This window comes from Colletotrichum destructivum, chromosome 3 (genome assembly GCF_034447905.1).
Source record: "Colletotrichum destructivum chromosome 3, complete sequence".
Classification (NCBI taxonomy): domain Eukaryota; kingdom Fungi; phylum Ascomycota; class Sordariomycetes; order Glomerellales; family Glomerellaceae; genus Colletotrichum; species Colletotrichum destructivum.
The window spans coordinates 5262127-5281484 of NC_085898.1; the positions used below are offsets into that span (position 1 = coordinate 5262127).

At 56.4% G+C, this 19358-nt stretch overlaps 6 protein-coding genes across 6 annotated transcripts; 4 read left to right on the forward strand and 2 right to left on the reverse strand.

The window, feature by feature from the left end:
• Positions 1–80: 80 nt before the first annotated feature.
• On the forward strand, positions 81–3059 carry CDEST_05719 (uncharacterized protein; the record flags this gene model as incomplete). The annotated part of the gene is made up of 7 exons (XM_062921878.1): positions 81–1624; positions 1700–1934; positions 2003–2143; positions 2189–2306; positions 2363–2431; positions 2504–2530; positions 2624–3059. Exons 1-7 carry the CDS (start codon positions 1445–1447, stop codon positions 3057–3059), a joined length of 1206 nt encoding a protein of 401 aa, XP_062777929.1. The 5' UTR covers positions 81–1444.
• A 1355-nt stretch (positions 3060–4414) lies between these two features.
• CDEST_05720 (uncharacterized protein) lies at positions 4415–8772 on the forward strand (the record flags this gene model as incomplete). The annotated part of the gene is made up of 2 exons (XM_062921879.1): positions 4415–7997; positions 8078–8772. 2 exons carry the CDS (start codon positions 4415–4417, stop codon positions 8770–8772), a joined length of 4278 nt encoding a protein of 1425 aa, XP_062777930.1.
• A 52-nt stretch (positions 8773–8824) lies between these two features.
• CDEST_05721 (Putative Ctr copper transporter) lies at positions 8825–9775 on the reverse strand. Its single transcript, XM_062921880.1, has 2 exons — positions 9061–9775; positions 8825–9006 (listed from the first exon to the last, which is right to left on the reverse strand). Exons 1-2 carry the CDS (start codon positions 9519–9521, stop codon positions 8889–8891), a joined length of 579 nt encoding a protein of 192 aa, XP_062777931.1. The 5' UTR covers positions 9522–9775; the 3' UTR covers positions 8825–8888.
• Positions 9776–10239: 464 nt separating this feature from the next.
• CDEST_05722 (Putative ferric reductase, NAD binding domain, ferric reductase transmembrane component-like protein) lies at positions 10240–13124 on the forward strand. Its single transcript, XM_062921881.1, has 6 exons — positions 10240–10739; positions 10808–10928; positions 10996–11247; positions 11330–12394; positions 12456–12547; positions 12608–13124. Exons 1-5 carry the CDS (start codon positions 10382–10384, stop codon positions 12460–12462), a joined length of 1803 nt encoding a protein of 600 aa, XP_062777932.1. The 5' UTR covers positions 10240–10381; the 3' UTR covers positions 12463–12547; positions 12608–13124.
• A 24-nt stretch (positions 13125–13148) lies between these two features.
• On the forward strand, positions 13149–15956 carry CDEST_05723 (uncharacterized protein). The gene is made up of 5 exons (XM_062921882.1): positions 13149–13441; positions 13506–13739; positions 13800–14768; positions 14826–15037; positions 15197–15956. Exons 1-5 carry the CDS (start codon positions 13367–13369, stop codon positions 15375–15377), a joined length of 1671 nt encoding a protein of 556 aa, XP_062777933.1. The 5' UTR covers positions 13149–13366; the 3' UTR covers positions 15378–15956.
• On the reverse strand, positions 14667–19110 carry CDEST_05724 (Putative metal-dependent hydrolase, composite domain superfamily, amidohydrolase 3). Its single transcript, XM_062921883.1, has 5 exons — positions 17873–19110; positions 15428–17799; positions 15184–15330; positions 15060–15121; positions 14667–14995 (listed from the first exon to the last, which is right to left on the reverse strand). Exons 1-2 carry the CDS (start codon positions 19076–19078, stop codon positions 16108–16110), a joined length of 2898 nt encoding a protein of 965 aa, XP_062777934.1. The 5' UTR covers positions 19079–19110; the 3' UTR covers positions 14667–14995; positions 15060–15121; positions 15184–15330; positions 15428–16107.
• Between the last annotated feature and the right edge of the window lie 248 nt (positions 19111–19358).

Sequence of the window (19358 nt, forward strand, 5' to 3'; positions counted from 1 at the left end):
AATACTGTTTATACTTACTTACTTAAGCTCAACTTCAAGATTGCTAAACCATAATCATTGGTAAAACAGCTTCATGTTCGTCCGAACATGGCATAAAAATAACAGTCCAAAGACCGTGTCAACTGTTTTATCAGTCACAGTCCGGATCCACGGAGAGTCCCACCTTGACCTCGGGATTGACTAGCCGAGTAAGAACAAAATGGATTCGAATCATTCGACTATCTGCTTGTGTTCCCACCGTCCCGCTCTTTTTTCGCCCCGTCCCCCATGTCCTCCGAGTGGCCAAACCAGCATCCCCATCCTCTCTCTCGGGTCTCGCATATTTTGTACAACCCGACTGGTTCATGAAATTCGGTTTTCAGCAGAGACTGCCATTATCTTCGGCCGGATGGAACGTTGCTGGAGATGCCTCATTAGGTTCGAGGACCGAGCTCTGGATTCGTCCAGGGTTTTCCATTGTCTCCGAGGCCCAAGACTATACTATACCCATGATGGCAGGACGGGGGATGGCGAGATGTTGCCGCCGAGCGGCAAAGACCAAGGATGTGAGAGCCCCCCCCCCTTCACTCGAGATGCTTCATGGCACCAACTCACGAGATAACCACTCACGCACATCGTTTACACTCTCGAGTCATTCTGATATCCACACTCGTCCCGACACCATGGAAAAGAGATGATTGTCACTCATTTTCTCCGTAGAGACTTCGCGGAGCCCACTCATAGGGATGAAGACTTGCTTTTCCTCACGGCACATGCACGGTACTGCAACGATGCGGCACACGTAATGTGGGAGAAATCCATGTGGCCCCCCATCGATGGACCCTCTCTCTCACTTCTCTCTCTCTCATGTAAGGACAGGCACTAGCCACTCACATCGAGTGTCGAGGGGGCAGACTCCTCGGCAGCTTCATCAAAGCACTCCACTCTTTTACATCGAGCAGCCCGGTACACAATCCCTTCAGCACGCACAACAGATACCAGTACTCTTCTCGGCCACTCGTGCGAAACTCCCAAGGAAATGGGGTGACGGGATGGATCGCCGCATCCCTGCACTAGATCACAGTCTAGAAGACAAAATGTCGCACCTCTCCGAGGCCAAGCGGACCGGAATCACCACGAGGAAGAACCCCCCCCTCCCCTTTATTATGCCCACCACACATAACGAAACCTGGTCTGATCATGTTCCACGCTATCCGTACTTGATCTGCCCGTTTCCCCGCGAGCTCCGTAGGTCTTCAGCCACCGTGGTGTGTGGTTCCCTTCGAACTCCGTCCTCTGCAGCTTGACACATTTGATCAGCGCCCCATCCCTGGAAGTAGAGCAGCCCCAAGATGGTTAAAAGATTGCGCTGATCCCCTCGTTGACCGCCCCCGTGCCCACTCTCATTGACCTCTTGTGGCTTTCCTTCCTCTATCCCGCTCCTCCCCGTACGTGCGCTGCCGCCATGTCCTCGACCTCGACCGTCGACCCGGAACGGGCCAGGGAGAGCAACACGGCCATGATCCTGGCTGTCACGGGGACGTTCCACGCGCTCGCCCTCGTCTTCGTCGTCCTCCGGACGTACACGCGTGCTGTTATCGTCAAGACGATGGGGGTCGACGACTACATGATGATCGGGTCCGCGGTATTACCACCATCCCCCCCCAAATCCGAGACAGGAGGTGTTATAGGGTCTGTACATGCTGACCAAAAAACCCAGCTTTGCGCGCTGGGCGGAGGGATGGTCATCTTCATCATCCAGGGCTTCTACGGGCTCGGCAGACACAGGGACACCATCAGCAAGCCGGATCAGGTTTTCTTCTCAAAAGTGGGCTTCTTCCAGTCCATCATCTCGGCCATCGCGGCCCTGGCCTTGCTGAAGATCTCGATCGCGCTATCGTTGCTTCGGCTGAGCAAGAACCGATGGTATTCACGGACCCTATGGGCTCTGATAGGTAAGGGCCAACCATGTCCCACTTGAGAAAGATCGCAGATATGTGACCTCTCACTGACGACAGTGCAGTTTTCGTGGTGCTTTACACAATCATGGCTTGGCTGAGCTTCTTCCTGTACTGCACACCCCTGGAGGGTTACTGGGATAAGAGCCTGAAGCCCACGTGCTACAACATCAAGTTGTTTGTCAACTTTGCTCTTGTGAATACAGGTATGTGACGCTGCAAGATCCCGAATTCAGCTCTAACTCAAGCAGCGTTCAACATCTTCACCGATGTCTGTTTCGCCACGCTGCCCATCCCGATCATTTGGGTTTTGCAAATGAAGTTGCGGACCCGGATCTATTTGATCGGCATTCTGAGTCTTGGCTACCTGTAAGTCGGCCAGATTGTGGTTCGGACTTGGGTTTCATTGCTGATGGACGCTCTAGAGCCGTCATCATGGGCATCATCAAGGCCGTCTACCAGATTGCCCAACCGGGCAACAAAGACGGGACATTGTAAGCCAATAAAGGACACGCAAGAACAATGGGAGATGGTGACACATGCTAACGATAATGGGAACGTCACAGCCGGCAAAGCATCCAGTTCTGGGGCTTGTAAGTTCCCCTCTCCCCCCCCCAAAAGCCCTTCTTGAACACCCGTTGCCAGGGCGTCGGGAACTAACATGGGGCTGACCGTTGTGTCCGCAGCCTCCAGCTGAACCTCGGCATCATCGCCGCCTGCGCGCCGGCGATCAAGCCACTCGTAGGCCGCGCCCTCAAGATCTCGTCGAGCCGCCGGTACAAGAGTGACAACCTCTACGAGAACCGGTACCCGACGGGCCGGACCGGGCGGACGGTACACATCACGGCGACGGCCAAGAGACAGGGGTACAGGGAGCAGGGGAGTCAGGGGGCGCCGGACTACGAGCTCGAGGAGGGCCCCTTTTCGAACAGCGCCGAGTTCTACCGGGCGAGCATCAAGGGTGGCGGGACCGCCAACCACCCGGCGGCCGTGGCTGTGTACGGGAACAAGAACAGCTTCGGCGACAGGTCGGGGAGCGAGGAGATGATCCTGGACGCGGATGGCAAGTTCGGGGAGAGTAGGGGCATCATGAGGACGACTGAAGTGCACGTCCAGCGCTAGAGAACAGATCATTTTGACTGCATGGTATGACCCAATAGCTGGCTGGCCCCATGATGCTTGCTGCGAATGTGTCGATAACACAGCCACCGGAGGCGTCTCTCACACACGTTACCACGAAACCGGACCCTGCCAAGCAAGTTCGACATCTGCTCTCTAGTCTCGATGGCTGGGGCAAAGGGGGTGATAGAAGCTTTGCTGCGGGCACAGATGTTAACGAATCCAAGGGGGGGCTCATCCCCCCCGGCACCATGGTAACGACGCACACTCGTCTGACCACCGCTCGCTAACCCGTTCTAGAATATCCCCGACCTTCAGCCCTACTCCGGGGCAGTGCATGATGCATTCCAGCTGCAGTTGTGTGTGGTCGGTGGTGCCTAAGCGTCGGCACCTAGGCTCAACTACCGGCCACACCATCTCGAGTGATTCCTTGGGGCCAGGTTGAAGCATTTGGCTCTTGAACCAAGTTCAGTCAGTGTTCAGCCGGTAATACTCTCTCTCTCTCTCTCTATATCTTACTCTCTCTATCTTTCTGTCTCCTCTTTATCGACCTGCAGACACAGAGCTAAACGCAAGTTCGAGTGCCTCAAAACAGCCTGTCGAAACCGGGATACAAAATGACACGAGAGAAACTAGGCCTATGCCGGCTGGCCGGTACACCAGGCTGAACGAAAGCAAGGGGGTATCTCAGTTTCCGAGCTAAGAGAAAGCCGTGGCTTCTTCTCCAATCCGCATCGCGACTGGCGCCCCCCCCCGAGATGGCGGACCTCAGCTGAGAGCCGGAAAACGCCATCTTGTCAGCCAGGTCACGCCCCCATTGGCTCTTCATGCACGCAGTAACATGCACAGAGACGTGGCGTGACAGAGACGGCAAGCCGACAAGCGGCCTCCCTGTCAGCCACTTTGGGAGGAGGGACTGGACTATTGCCAGCTTACCCGTCAAGTTGCGAAAGGTTCTATCCGGGAGCACTTGTGGCTTGCTGCCCGAGTGTCTCAAGAGCCACTGCGGCGTCCTAAAATAAGATGGTATCTGGTTTTTCAGACAGGAGAGACATGGAACTAGTCGAACGACGGAACACACAGCCCTGGAGGAGGTTCCCCGTGCCTGTGGCCCTCTCTCTCTCACTCTCACACACGCTCTCTCACACTCTCTCAAAAGGGTAGACGTCTCCTCTCCCTTCCACGCCATGGCGTCGGCTGTAGTCGAAAGCGAGGAATGCCGGGACTGAGCTCGTCGATCATCTCTCGGCTTTTTGTCTAGATCAACATCCCGTTCGGGATATAGCACATATTAACCCACCAACTACTACGAACTCCGAGACCATTCCCCCGGGGGACTATGCCTCGGAGAACAAAAGATGCACCAACCGCCGCCTGCCGATCAGTCGACCTTTGAGTCGCGGGCGAAGTACAACCTCCAGGCCACGGAGGACGCCGAGGAGGAGGAGGAAGAGAGACGGCAACAGCAGCAACAACAGCAGCACCAGCAAAACGAGTGGGAGGATGATGAGGCGGATGAGCCAAAGAAGAACGCCCCCCCGCCGATCCCGAGGCGGCCCAACTACCGGCCCAAGCCGCTGCGATGGCCCTTCATCGTCTGCATGGTCGTCTTACTCTCGGTGCTGATGGGCCTCGTCGTGTACGCTCGCGAGACGATGCCCAACTCGGACAGCACGGCAACCATCGAGCCCCGGCGCGTGCTGCAGGCGCGTCAGGAAGCGACATCCACGGAGCAGCAGCAACAGGGTTCAACGGTGCCGACGGCCGCTCCGTCGAGCGTTGTCGTGATCCCCGCGACATCTGAGGAGAAACAGCCTTCGACCCCGGCGTCGGCTGCAGTGCCATCGCCGCCTTCTGTCTCCTCGCCAAACACACCGACAGCAGCAAGCGTCCCGGCAGAGAGTGGCGGTGCGCCGACAACTAACCCCGTCATAGCGACACAAGTAGAGGACACTTCGGCCAAGGGCACTTCGAATGCAGTTTCTGATGTTCGTTCTTCACAAGCAACGAGTCAGGGGCAGGAAGTTCTATCGCCATTTAGCGGTCCCACGGCGTCTGCAAGCAAGACGCAAAGCAACTCGGCGGCAACTCGCTCAGACACAAGTGGTTCAGCGTCAATCGACGCGGCATCAAGCCGGACTCAGGAAACAACCGGCAAGACATCTCCAACAGACATTACTAGTAGCTCCCAGTCATCGGTCCAGGGTCTTACAACTCCAAACTCGGTTACCGTGGCCTCCAAAGAGACTGGAACTTCGAAGGACGTCTCAAATACTAGAGTCTCCTCTCTCCAAGCATCGATAACTTCAAAACCGGATGGTGGGACGAGTCAGACGAAGGACATTTCTGTATCCGGACCGTTGACAACCGGAGGGAGCAGTGGTTCGGCATCTTCCTCGGACCTAGCAGGCCAGCGCAAAGCACCTGGAATCTCCTCATCAACAGCCTCTGTTTCGATAACCTCACTCTTCTCGTCATCCCCATCCGTCAACACGATACTGAAGCCCACCGGCAGCAACGAGGTCATCTCCATCGCCACGTCCCTCTTCACAACGACTCTCACGAGGAGCGCCTCCACGTTCACATACACCACCGGCTACACGAGCTACGTCTCCTCCTCCTTCACGACCGTCATCCCCACCACCTTTCCCGGCAGCACCGCCACGAGCACCTTCACCACCGTCATCACGACGGCCGTCACCAAGACGACGACGAGGATGCAGCCGGGCGGCAGCATCATGACCACCCTGACCATGCCGGTGACCTCGACCCGGACCGTCGTCACCAGCGACGGCAGCAGCACCTACTCCCTGACGACCGTCGAGACCGGCACCCGCGTCGAAACCTCAGCCGTAGCGGTCTCTCCCAGGCCCACCGTCGATGTCACGACCGAGGTTGTCGAGGTCACCAGGACCGACACGACGCGCGTCAGCTTCGCGCCCGCCACGGGCTTCATCACCTCGACCGGCGTCGCCGTCGTGCCGACCACCGTCGCCAGCGTGGTCACATCCACGGGCGCAGCCGTCGTATACGTGTCCGTCGGAACGACCGAGATCACGCGAATCATCACCATCCCGGGAGGGTCCAGGGGCCAGCAGCACAACGACCCGACTCCCGTCACCCAGGTCTTCACCAGCGTCATCGACCAAAAGGTCGTCACGGTGGTCGAGACCGGCGCCCCCCAGAGGGTCGTCGTCACTGACGGGGGCGTCATCACCGCCGTCTTCACGCCTCCGCCCGAGACCATCGTGACGAGGAACGGCGGGCAGCAGACGGAGATGGTCATCATGGTGACGCCCTCCCCGAACGCGGCCTTCGTTGCCGTGCCGACCGTCATCTCCGGCAAGTCGACCGTCGTGATGGTCGAGTCGACCTTTGGCGCCGGGGGCGTCTTCAAGGAGGTGGCCACGACCATCGGGGGCAAGGCCACCGTCGTAAACGTCCCCGTGAACACCCCTGAGCCGGTCCTGGTTGCGGTGCAGACCACCATCGACGGGAAGCCGACGGTCTTGCTGGTCGCGTCGACGCCCTCGGCGGGATTCAAGCCGGTGTCTCTCACGGTCGTCTCCCAGGTCGGCGGCAGCACCGGCGTCTTCACGACGACTGACCCGCCCGAGACCATCCGGACCGTCATTGACGGAAAGGAGACGACGATAGTACGGACGCCGGCCCCCAGAGAGTTCACCTCCGTCGTCGGAGGCACCCCGACGACGTTCGAGATTGTCACCACCCCGACAGGCACGATGCCCCTATCCTTCACCGTCATCACGACCGTCGGCGGCAGCGTGAGCACCATCGTGTCGACGCCGAGGCCGACGACGCTGGTGACTTCGATCTCGGGCAAGCTGAGCACCATCACCTCGACGCCCACGCCCACGACGCGTCTCTCGACCATGAAAGCCTCCACCGTCACCCTCACCTCCGTCTCGAGGCCGACGTCGACGGAACCCGCGGACAACGTCATCACCGAGATCGAGACCTTCAGCTTCACCAACGGCGACTACTTCGTCGGCAAGTTCCTCCCCGTCATCCTCGCCGTCACCATCACCATCCCGCTCCGCATCATCGACCTCAACGCCAAGCTCTACCAGCCCTTCTTCGCCATGGCACAGGAAGGGGGCGCCCTCGGCAAGAACAGCGTGACCCTCAAGTTCGACGGCTGGAAGGGTCTCCTCGCGCCCTTCCAGGTCCTCCTGCAGGGCCACCCGGTCCCCTTCATCACGACCCTGATGCTCTGGTCCTCCGCCCTGCTGGTCCCCCTGGCCACCGAGGCCATCGGCATGAAGCTCCACGGCCGGTGCAAAGTCACGGCCATCGACGGCTGCGCCATCGAGCTCGGCGTCTCGACCGTGTCCGCCCACGCCCTCGTCGCCCTGCTCGCCTTCATCATCGTCCTGCTCCTCGTGCTCCTCTACTTTCTCCGCAACTGGGAGACGGGCCTGCACGCGAACCCCTGGAGCATCGCCGGCATGTCGTCGCTCGCCAGGAACCCGGACGTCCGGCCGCTGCAGATCGACTTCAAGGCGAGCGAAAAGGCCATGGCCGAGAAGAGCTATATGCTCGGCTTCTTCGAGAACAGCCATGGGAGAGACGAGTACGGCATCATCTACTCTGACGACTCGTCGCAGGACCTGCAGGCCGCCGCCTCTGGCGCACTTCCTGCTGTGGACGACGACGACGAAGTCGCAGACAGGGCGCACCAGCTTCATACCTCGAAGAAGCCGCGCAAGACTGCCCCTTTTATCGCGCTCACGTACTGGTGGCGCCTGGGCTTCATCTTCTTTCTCACTTCTCTTTTCATCTTGGTCCTGTACTACCATGTTACACTGCGCGTCCGGACGTCCTTCAAGGACGTCACGGACAGCCAAACCTGGGGCGTCCGGTTCTTCCTTTCGGCGTTGGGGGTCACTACGATCTTCTGCTGGGAGTCCATCTTCGTCAGTGAGTTGACCCCTGTGACTTGCCTTTTGAGACTACATCGTGAGCACCGTCACTAACACGGCAACCCCCCCCCCCCTTAGGTGTCGCCATCATCAGCCCCTACTATCACATGGGCCGCCGCTCCCAGCAGCCCGAGTCCTCCATCCTCATCACCCGCCCGACCAACAGCTTTTACGGCCTCTACGCCGCCATCATGGAGGGCAACATCGTCCTCCTGCTCGCTGCCTTCATGGCCATCCTCGCCGAGTTCCTCCCCATCCTCCTCACCAACATCCCCTACAACCTGACCCAAACGCTCGTAACCCACAACATCTGCGCCCTCACGAGCGTCTCGATCCTCGCGCTCATGATCGCCGCCCTTGTCGCGAGCCTGTTCGTCCGTTGGCCCGAGATGCCCGTCGACCCGCGCAGCATCGCGGGCGCCATGTACTACGTCAACGAGAGCAGGATGCTGGAGGACTTTGAGGGGTTTTCGAAGTTGGATTCCAAGGAGAGGGAGAAGAGAGTCAGGGAACTAGGGAGGAGGTACTTTTACGGCGCCATCACGGGCAAGCATGGGAGGCGGATGGGCGTCGAGTCGGTTGAGAGCGTCGAGGACACGGCGTATACGGGGGGGCATTGGTTTCTGCCACAGGTTCCGACGGACCACCACGATGAGGAGGTATCGGAATCGGAGCATGGGGATAATCCAGATGGAGACCCTGAACCAGAGCGTCATGAAGCTGGTCATCAGGAAATGCCCAGGGCGCTGAAAAGAGAGGTCGGCCTGATATGAGCATGTCCATGGCCCAGCAGCGGCGATGTAACAACACTTGGATAGATAGAAATGAAAAAGAGTAGATAGCTGTTTCGTATGATTATTTCATAAAGACTCAATCCACTTATTCTTGGCTAACAGTGAATCGTCGGGCTGTTGCTGGCCAGGCCGCCAATGAAAAATGTCCCCAGCCATATGCCTCCGAGAACTGAGAGAAAGTACCCGAGGTTCATGGTCATGACGGCGAGCATGCTGTCGACATGTCAGTGACTCCATTACCGAACACTGAAGAGATCGACAACTCACAGCAGATAGCCGATCCCTCCGACGATGACCTCGTACGTGGCCCTCGCCGCCGCAGCACCGGCGCGCCACCCCCTCCATCGTCCAGCGATGTCTCTCCGTAGCACCCCGGCGGACTTCCCGGGCTCAACGCCGTCGGTGGAGTGCGCGTCCTCGACGTCTTTGGCGGCATCGTCGAACGTGGCGAGGTTCCTCCAGAAGCGATCTTCGAGCACCGGCTTGACGGCGAGGAGCAGACGCAGGATCGCGGCGAGGACGATCAAGAAGACGCATGTGCCGGCGTACTGCCCCTCGTTGCCCGGCGTCCAGGCGTCCGAGTAGAGCGGCGTCCGGACCGCCTCGAAGAAGGTCATGGCCATGTCGGCCATGGACATGGACATGCTACCGCTGGACATGTCTCCTGAGGCCGCCGTGGTAGATGTCGCCATCGCCATGGCTGTTGTCGTCGCGTGGTCCATGTCCATCGTGTGTGCCGGGTAGAGGGTGATCGGTTCAGGTGGGGGTTCTGTTGGTGTCCAGTTCCAGAGTATAGGTGACTCGTTCGTGTCTCTTGGGCGAAGGAACTTAATGTAGGTAGTTTCTCATACCGTCCGTCTCAGAGGTCGGTGTTGATGTCTTTCGGGGAAGCACGGAAGAGTCCTGATCCTGCAAGACGATTAGCTCGGGAAGGGCGGTAGAGTTCATAAATGAACTCGAGGGGGTTTATCTGCGCCAAAAGGCTACTCGCCGGGGATACTTGACTAAGTATGGAGAGGCCAATATGAGCAAGTTTCCACCTTTGAGACGGATGGCACGGCACCCTACTCCGCGCGCCGTCGGAAACAATGTGGGACAGCAGAGGGGCTTCGAAACGCGCGCAATGTGACTCCATTTCCCACGTGGGAGATCTGGAGATTTGCAGTTCCAAGCAAAAGCTTGGCCAATCCAGAAGGCTTGTTTTTCCCGGGTTGTCGGCATGGACGCCACAGTTCTTGGGGGCGTCGTAAGCAGTGCCGGGTACTCGTTGTCTTTAATATGCTCAAAACTGCTCAAAACCATGAGAGTTACAGCGAAAAGATGGCAAGACTCGTTGGAGAAGCTGACCATCTCGTTGTTCGAGGGCTGTTTCGATGGGTGACAACGCAACGATACGGCAACCTTTTGCCGGAGTAGTGAGCAATCACAAGGTTGCTACTGGTACTAGGTCGTGTCCTTCCAGAACATCTAAAGATATGTAGAGACTTCGGAGCAAACAGTTTCATACAACTTGCGGCTCTCTGTTTCTCTCTCTGTTTACCCACTGCCTTCTCGACAGTAACGATTCTTCTATCACCAGCCCGTCAACATGTCTCTTCCGTGGCTGACCCAGCCCGTCATGCTGCACTCGAGCCGAGACGCGGGCACCTGCTCTATGACACCCGAGCAGTGCGCTCTCAAGACCGGCTACTGGGTCTTTTGGTACGAGGCCGACCACCGATACGGGCTGCCGACCGTCGCCCTATTCCTCGCCGTCATACTCTTTGTCGCCGTCGGTGGCTTCGCGGCGACCTATGCGCCAAAATCGTTGCGACGCAGGCCGCTCTGGTCGCGGCTTGTATCACTGGGCCGTCTGATGGCCTACAAGAACTGGCGTCTTGGTTCCTGGAACAGCCAGTCGCTGGGCACCTACGTCCTCGGAGTAATAGGGGCTGTCTTCTTCTTCGGTAAGACCACTACCATGTCTCGGTTTTCATGATATCGTATCCATATCTCATCTAATGCCACATCATAGCGATGACTCTCGGCCCTCAGCCGTACTACTGGCCCAACACGCGAAAAATCAGCTTCGGCAACTCGCCGCCCATAGCCACCCGTGCCGGATACATGGCCTTGGCATGCATGCCGTTCCTGTTGTAGGTGAAATCGTTCTAGAGCCACCTAGCTGACATGAACGGTATTGATATCTGACCAACCCTCCAGCGTCCTCGGCGCCAAAGCAAACCCGGTTTCCGCCCTCACCGGGATCTCTCACGAGAAGCTCAACATCTGGCACAACTGGGTCGCGTGGGCCATGTTCGTCCTGGCACTCGTCCACACGTTCCCGTTCATCGTGTTCCACGTCTGGAAGGGAGACATCGTGATGCAGTGGAACGACGGGGGAACGTGGGTCACCGGCGTCGTCGCGCTCCTGGCCCAAGCCTGGCTGACAATCATGTCGATTCGTTGGATTCGGTGAGTTTTCCAAAGCTTACATACAGCCTCTCTTCGCTTATGTCGATAGTCACTGACCAAAGTAACCCCTTTCCATCAACAGAGACCGGTATTACGAGTTCTTCAAAGCCACTCACCTCCTCGCCGCGGCCGTCTTCTTCGTCTTCTTCTTCATTCACTGCGACTTCCGCCTGACGTCGTGGGACTACTTCATCGCAACGGCCGTCCTGTATTCCCTCTGCTTCTTTTACGCCCAGACCAGGACCTTCATGGAGCACGGCGTCCGCCGCGCTCGGCTGTCCCTTATAACGCCAAGCTGCCTTATGGTCGTCGTGGAGACCGACACGCGGTGGACACCGGGCCAGCACGTCTACCTCCGGTTCCTGACGGCCGGCGTCCACGCGCTCACCGCGCATCCCTTCACCATATGCTCCGTGCCGCGCCGCGGAGAGAAGAGCGAGATGGTCTTCTACGTCCAGCCCAGGAAGGGGGTAACCGGTCGACTGGCCGGGATTGCAGCAAAGGCCCCCGGAGTTTCGGTTCCTGTGCTCCTCGACGGACCGTACGGTGGGGTGACGGCTCGGTGGTTTTCCGGATTTGATCGGACATTGGTGGTAGCCGGCGGCGCCGGTGCGGGATTCTCCCTCCCGATCATCGAGCATTTCCTCCAATCAAGTCGCAACAACAAGTCGGAGAGTGAGATGACAGTCGTCATCGCCACTCGCGACCCGAACTTTAGAGAGTGGTACTGTGAGGCCCTCGAGTCCGCGGTCGTACGACAGCAAAATGCCAGCGACACCAAGTCGCCAAGGGTGTCCATCCACTATCACGAAACTGAATGCTCTGTGTCGAATGATTCGGGCTCTTCAGAACCTGGCACGTCAATAAAAGCGCCCACCAAGACCGTCGAAAAGGAGCCTGGTGCAGAAGACGCCGATTGTTGGGTATCGGACTCTGGGTCCGTCAGCCTTCGAAGAGCCGCCGGGCGGCCCGACATTCTCTCGCTAGCCAGGCGCACCATGGAGAATGAAGGAAGTGTCGGAGTGCTAGCCTGTGGACCTGCGCCCATGGTCTTCGACGTAGGACGAGCTGCCGCCGAGGGACAGAGACGCATACTCTCCGGCGGGCGTGGCGCGAGCGAGGTCTGGTTTTACAAGGAAAGCTTCTCGTAAGTGAACTCATAAGCGGCGGCAGCGTTGTCTCAGCTTAAAACTAACATGCGTACGCAGGTATTGACCCGGTCATGGGTTTCATTCAGGGGGCGCGTCACCCAAAGTCCAATACGTACAGAAGAAGCCAAGCCCTGGTTTGCAAGTCTAAGGTGGGTTGGTCCTGGGAAGAATGATTCGGCCACAACTCTTTCTCACTGGCAGGGTTGCAGAGACGCACGCAGGTTGGCGGGCGCTGATAGACCGGATGTGATGCACGTCAGCTTCCCAGCACCCTTTCATAGGCTTGTGAGACAGACATGCTGCCACATACTTCTTTTTTTAGCCGTGTATCAGTCAAAAGGGGCAGTGTGGTGGCAAATTGCGGTGTACAGGCAGACCAGAGTCTCTTTTTCCGGGACTGGGGAGTGGCCAGAGGAAGCTCGTGTGCGAGATGCGAACTGCGGTAATTGTTGCATCGACCGTTGAGGGATTCCAGGATAGAGAAAATGGGTCTTTTGTGAATGCCAGCGGCGAAAATCTTCAATACTCTTGTGTTTTTGAGCTTTTAACTACTTGTATGTAGTCTTGTGTCTTTAGAATGTTGGCTCTCTCTCATCTTCCGGCAACAGAATCCATGTCTGCTTCTCGGCAATACCCCAACAAAGACGCAGTGTTACCACATTGCTACGCAATTACCTGTAGGCAGAGAAAATGGAGTCATATCATTGGCGTTGCCTCACCCTTGACAAAACCGCCGCTGGATGACAGCGGCATTCCGGTACCACATGCCGTCTCTATTTGGGGTTAGATTGGAAGCACTCGAGCTTCACCTGAATGGCTGGCCTTACGAGGTCCTGGTTGCACAGGCATAGCCTGATCGAACTCATGGCTTAAAAGCCCCGTTCTCCCGGAATGTGTTGCGCATCAGAAACTGTGCGAAACATCGAGGCTCTGCTCTCGAGTCAATCAGCTGCAGCAAGACCATCACCATGGGATTTTCGTACGACGACTGCCGTCGATTCCCCGGTCCTCTTGAACCGTATGGAGATATAGCAGGTTTAGGTGTAAGTCATCTCATAGTCTCCCCCGTCAGATGAAGAGCACTGACATCATCTACTGAACGCTCAGGTTGTCATCGGGTTCGTCGCCAGCGCGTGGCTGACGGTCCTGATCCTCGTCGCCTACTACGTCTTCGCCTTCGATCCACTCGCGGACCCTTTTGAGGGCACAGGCAAACAGAACAATCAGAACAAGCCCCCTTACACCCCGAACCCGATGGATTTGCTGCTTGCCAGTTACACGAAGTACTTGCGGAGACGCCAAAATCACGAGGGATACTCAATTGAAAACGTATTTCACAAGGTTAGCTTTTGAACCAAAGCCACACACCCACCATCGGTATTGTTACTTACGCAACCAAAGTGTATGCTCTCTCTTGCAGACGCACAGTTGATCACCGGAATATCCATTCTCGTCAGTGGGTTCTGGTCGCTGAAGCACGGTCCGGGCTTGTCTGCCTATCATTGGAAAATGGTGGTGTCTCTGGCTTGGTTTTCGAGCGTAACCCATCTGTCGGCTCTCACCTTCTTACGATCATACCTTGCAAAGCATCCAGCAGGACGTCTATGGCGCCTTGGGCTGATGCTTATCCTTCTCGTCCTCCTCTCTGTTGCATTCATACCGACAGGTCACTTCGTTTTCATTAATACCACTGTTGATGCCACCTTTTTCTACAATCTAGATCAGGCATCGTACCCTACTAGTGTCATCGATCTAGGTCAGGCATTATACCCTATCGACTGCGATGACTTTCAGCCCCCTGATCCCGGATTACCGTATTCTCATTATCTACCGTATTATCCCAAGCCTTCTGAGTATTTCAACAGAACTATTGATGCAGAACTCCTAAGGAACGGCACGATTGGCCCCAAGAACTGCAGAATTGCAGGCACGCCGGCCTTTCAGCTCATTATTACTGGTGCTATAGTACACCTAAACGAAACAGAGTACCTATGGATTAGGGATTACCCTGCTGTCCAGCGAACTACTTCAATTCTTCTTGCATCACCTGCTGCATGCTTTTTCAAAAAGAGCAAAGGCCAACCAACAGTCGCGTTCGTTTCTATGGTTTCGTCTCTACTTCTTCTGGCATATAGCTATTTGATCAGAGCAGCAAAGGTTTTCGAAGGACCCAGTCAGATAATATCGCAACGTATTCAAAGCGCGTTGGATCGAGGGTACAGTGCTTTGGTTAAAAAATGGAACTGGTGTCTCACTCGCAGGAAGCGTGGAGTGTTGGTGGCCTTCGGAATGGTGTTCCTCCCTTTCCAAGCATCAATATACTGCACTGTGAGGGTATTTCTGCATCTTTACACATCCATGTTCGCCGAGGTACAGCTGTATTCAGTCCTTAGAGAGGTTCACAATGCTAATGTAGGACTTCTACAGGTCTTCTCCGTTGTCGTATCTGCCATTTGGGGAACCCTAAGCATAAACGAGCTGAAGAACCTCAGTAGGTCTGATAGGGTTGAAGAAAACGACTGGACGTTTGGGCAGGTTATGTCTCTTGCCCTCTTGTTGTCGTCCTTACTCCCTATATTTGATTTGCTTTTCAAGTCCTGCTTCACACGTAAGCAATTATCAGGGTGCCCGTTTGTCCCGTGAGTCGCTATTCTAACGCACATTGCATTTGGTTATGCAGACTGCAATCAACAAATGATTACTACGCAAGCCAGCCCTCTCTTCTGCCAATCAAGTCAGTTTTTATCGCTATTCACGTTGCAACATTTTGAGCAGCTTTACTGACAAACATCAGCCAGTATCGGTGGTCCTAGCGCAACGCCTTGTGAGGCAGAAATACAACTGGAAGACGTTGGTCATATGGATGACATGGGTTTTCGGCCCATGTCTCTGAACTCAAATACTCCAACACCCGATGTCTCCTCAAGTACAAGTAAGCAGGAAAACATGACATTCTTAAGCCAACAAGAAATTCAATAGAGAAGAAAGAAAAACGACGTCTGACTAACATAATGACTCATTTGACCTAGACCAAACAGAGCCTTTGATGCCGGACACCGAAAGAATGCCTTGCCAAGTCGGCCAACACAGCGAAAGACCCCTAGACTTCGAAAAAGAAATCGCGTCTCGTGTCCGAGAAAGTGCCACGGCTTATACCAAAGTCTGGACAATGTCGGTTCTGTTAATTATGACCGGCCCACTAAGCTTGGTTCTTGCATCTCTTCTTCCAGGAATCTTACTGAAAAGTACAGTTAGACCTGAAATCCACCTTGTAAACAGCATAAGAGTTGTCGCTTTCTCAATATGCTTCATCCAGCAGCATATATACTTACGACTATATGTCAACCGATTATCTAAGTCTTGGAGACGGAAGGTCCTTTCTGTGACCCTAGTGGTTGTGGTGGCAGGCTTAGCCACTACTCTTTCTGTATTCGTATCAATTGTCGGTGGACTCTCCTTGACTGTAACTCTGTGTGTTTCGTCTGGCTACTGCATAATGTTGCTTGTTATTCTTGCTGAGTTTGGCTGGCTTCTTATACAAGCCCGCAGTGTATCTATTTAGAGCACAACATAGATCCTAAGATTGAAGGTGCTGGCTTTGGTTATATCGATAAATCTTAGGGGTATGATCTTAGTTTTCAGTAAACGCAAGGCTAGTTTTAGTTTCTACCAGATAAATTCCAGCAAACTGAACAATAGAGACTTTCGGTTAGGCAACCGACAGCACAAGTTTCCCGTCGCCAACAGCTCTCACTCTCGACTCAATCCCCAGAGGGCTTCCCTCGTGTATCACGAAGTGATTTTGCCCAAAACTGTGTTCCAAGCCCAACATTCTGTGGATGTTCCTGCCTACGAGATCCAGCGCGTCTCGCTCAGTAAGACGTGCTTCGCTGTTCGTATACGCAACTCCTGCGAGCAAACCCAGGTCTCGGACGATCCAGTCTTCTTCCAAGCCGATAGCCGTGACGACTCCAGCATCTGTAAGCACGTTGATGCTCGTGCCGTGGGTCAAAGGTGCGCCGGTAAGAGCCCTTCGCTGGTCCCAGGAGACGGCAAACGACTGCATAGGCGACAACACGACACCCACATCAGCAGCGGCCAACGCATTGGCAACCAAGTGAGCCTCGGCGCCACCGTTGATCACCAACCGAAGGCTGACACTGACATCGGTGGTCGTTTGGATTGCCTCTTCTATTGTTGACTTGATATCCAGCAAGGCGGCGATCGTATCTGCGCTGTGTACGGTCACTACCAGAGCCATCTCACCCCTGACGACCTTTTGGAGAAACGCAGCTTCGGAGCAATTATGCTCCACGGTAAACTTTTCATTGGCGGCTGAAGACGAGACTGCCTTGAGGAGCTTGTAGCGGAGGTCTCCAACAGCAGCGGACATGGACGAGATGCCGTCGACGCCACGCTTAGCAGAGAGGTCGAGTGTGTAGTGTACGGCCGCATCTCGAACCAGCACAGAACCCGGATCAAGCGTCGTCTGAGCCCCGGTGAGAAACGCCGCGCTCGTGCCGTGATGGGTCCCGAGGGCGGAGAATTTGGGTGCCGATACGGCACGAGTCACGCCGTAGCGGTGAGCTACGCGGAGCTTCTCGGTGTCAAGGGCAAGCCCGTCGATTCCGCGGCTGAATCTGCCCCCGTCTGCGCCGTTGTCGGTATCTCGCTCCGTGTCGATGGCGTTGAGGCCGATGGTAGAGCCGAACGCTGTGAAGGGCGATGTGAGGTAGCCGTTCTTGAGATGGATCACTGCGCCTCCGGTGGCGTGTGCTTTCTCCAACTGGGCATTGCAGCTTCCAACGCAGACGATCGTGCCGTTGGAGATGGCCACGTTGTAGGTTTTACCATCACTGGCGAATCCGTCCGTTTCTATGGGATGAAGAACTTTTGAGACACCCATGAAAATAACATCGTCACTCAAGACAACGGCTTCTTCACGGACGTTCGCAAGACTTTCATCGGGCACGATGGGACCCTCATACGTCTTGTTGAGCTCGACCGGGTTCTCATACTGAGAAGTGCCGTCGATCCAAACCTGGACCGGCGTGGCGCCTACACTCAACGGGTCACTGTCCCAGACCACGAGGTCCGCATCGAACCCCGGCTTCACTTTGCCCAAGCGGTGAGCAAGTCCCAGCCTCTCTGCCGGGGCCGTCGTCACCGACGCAAGCGCCGCCTGGTACGGCAGCCCGTACTTGTAGGCCTTTGCGGCCTCGAAAACCACGTGCTGGGCGTTGAGGACCGGGTTATCGCTGACGTAGATCGGGGTCAGGCCGGCGTCGTAGAGGTGCTTGCCGGCGTACTCCGAGCCGAGCGCGGCTTCGGCCTTGTACCACATGTTGTCGGCGAAGAGGGCCGAGGCGGGCGGATCATCGCCCCATGCTCGCTTGAGAATCTGGAGGCAGTCGTTCAGTAGGGGAATCCTACTCGCTTGAGGGTTAGGCTCCGGCTGGCTTTGGGAGACTTACCTCTGGCACCAGATGCGTCTGGTGGGCGTGGTGAAAGGCTCGAACAGGGAACTTGAACTCGTTGGTATGGTCCACGAACGCCTCAAGGTCCGTGATGGTATAGCAGTGAACGTGTACGTGGACTTGACCCCGGAGCACAGCCACCAGCGCCTCCCATTTCAGCTCGTTGGGTAAGTAGGCCTTAACTCTATCCAGGCCGCTGGCTGCCGCACGACACCAGTCGTCCTGCTCACGGACGATCCCGGCGGCATGTTCGAAAGCCTGGCGGAACTCCCAGCTCTCCCCGAGACGGCTGTACGGGCCACGTTCCCCGGCCTTGCCGTGGACCTGCTTGGAGTTCTCGCCGCAGGCCATCTTCATGTGCCGCCAGATACGGTCCGGATCGGCCAGCATGTCGACGACGCTCGTCTCGTTCCGTCCGTCAGAGGGGCCGACGGCGTGCTTGATCGCAAAGGCTTCGCCCCCGATGTTGTTGCTCGACCCGGGCAGGATCAACGAGGTAGTGACGCCGCCGGACTTGATTACTTGGAGCTGGTGATCCGTGGGCTGGATGCCGTCGATCGACCGGACGTACGGCGTGATGTCTGTAGATAGCTCGCTGACGTCTTCGTTGCCGTGCAGTGTTGGTAGCGAGTGCAACGCGGCATGGCTGTGCATGTCGATGATGCCGCTGGTGAGCGGTCGTCCGGCGGCGTCATTGACCAGAACATCGCTGGGGAGGGTTGACGGAGATATGTCCCTCGCAACGCGTCTGATGAGGCCAGACTCGATGAAGACATCGGCCGAGACCCACGAGTAGTTCGATGTGCCTTCCTCCGGCTCCCCAACCCAGACGGTCGCGTTTCTGATGATGGTCGGCCTGTGGCCATCCACGTACCGGGCGTTCCGTCTTCTACCGTGGCCGGGTGGGTCGATCGGTGTGCTATGCAGCTTCTCGCAAGTTGCGAGGTCTTCTTGCAGCCTCTGAACGGATAGCCCATGGGTAGTGAGGCCTGGCTCGACGGCGCCGGCCGAAGTTGTGATCTGCCTCCATTGCGCGTAGACGATGAACACAAGGCAGGCTAAGCCTAGAGCGCGGAATGTTCGCGATCTGCGGGGTAGTTGAAGCGCTGATTTCCGTGCAGGGGGTAAGGATCGAGCTTCGTCTGTGGGTGTGAGGCTGTACGGCGGAAGCAAATCGCTCTTGACGCCCGCAGGTTGGCCCATGACTTTGGTATCGGGACGCAGATGGGGCAGATATGTTTTCTTCAAGAGTCTGGAGAGAACAGGCTGCTCACAATTAGTTCATATCACAGCTAGGTCCGGATACTTCTAGGTGACGGTCACCCCCTGTCGTCCCTTGCATAGGGGCTGCTGCATATCGGAACAAGGTTACGGACAGGGCCGAGATCGCCTGAATTAGTCTTTTCAGCATGTCGTCGGAATCTGAACAGCATGCTGCGATCCCAGACACCCTCTATTACTGGTAGAATTGATAAATGCTACG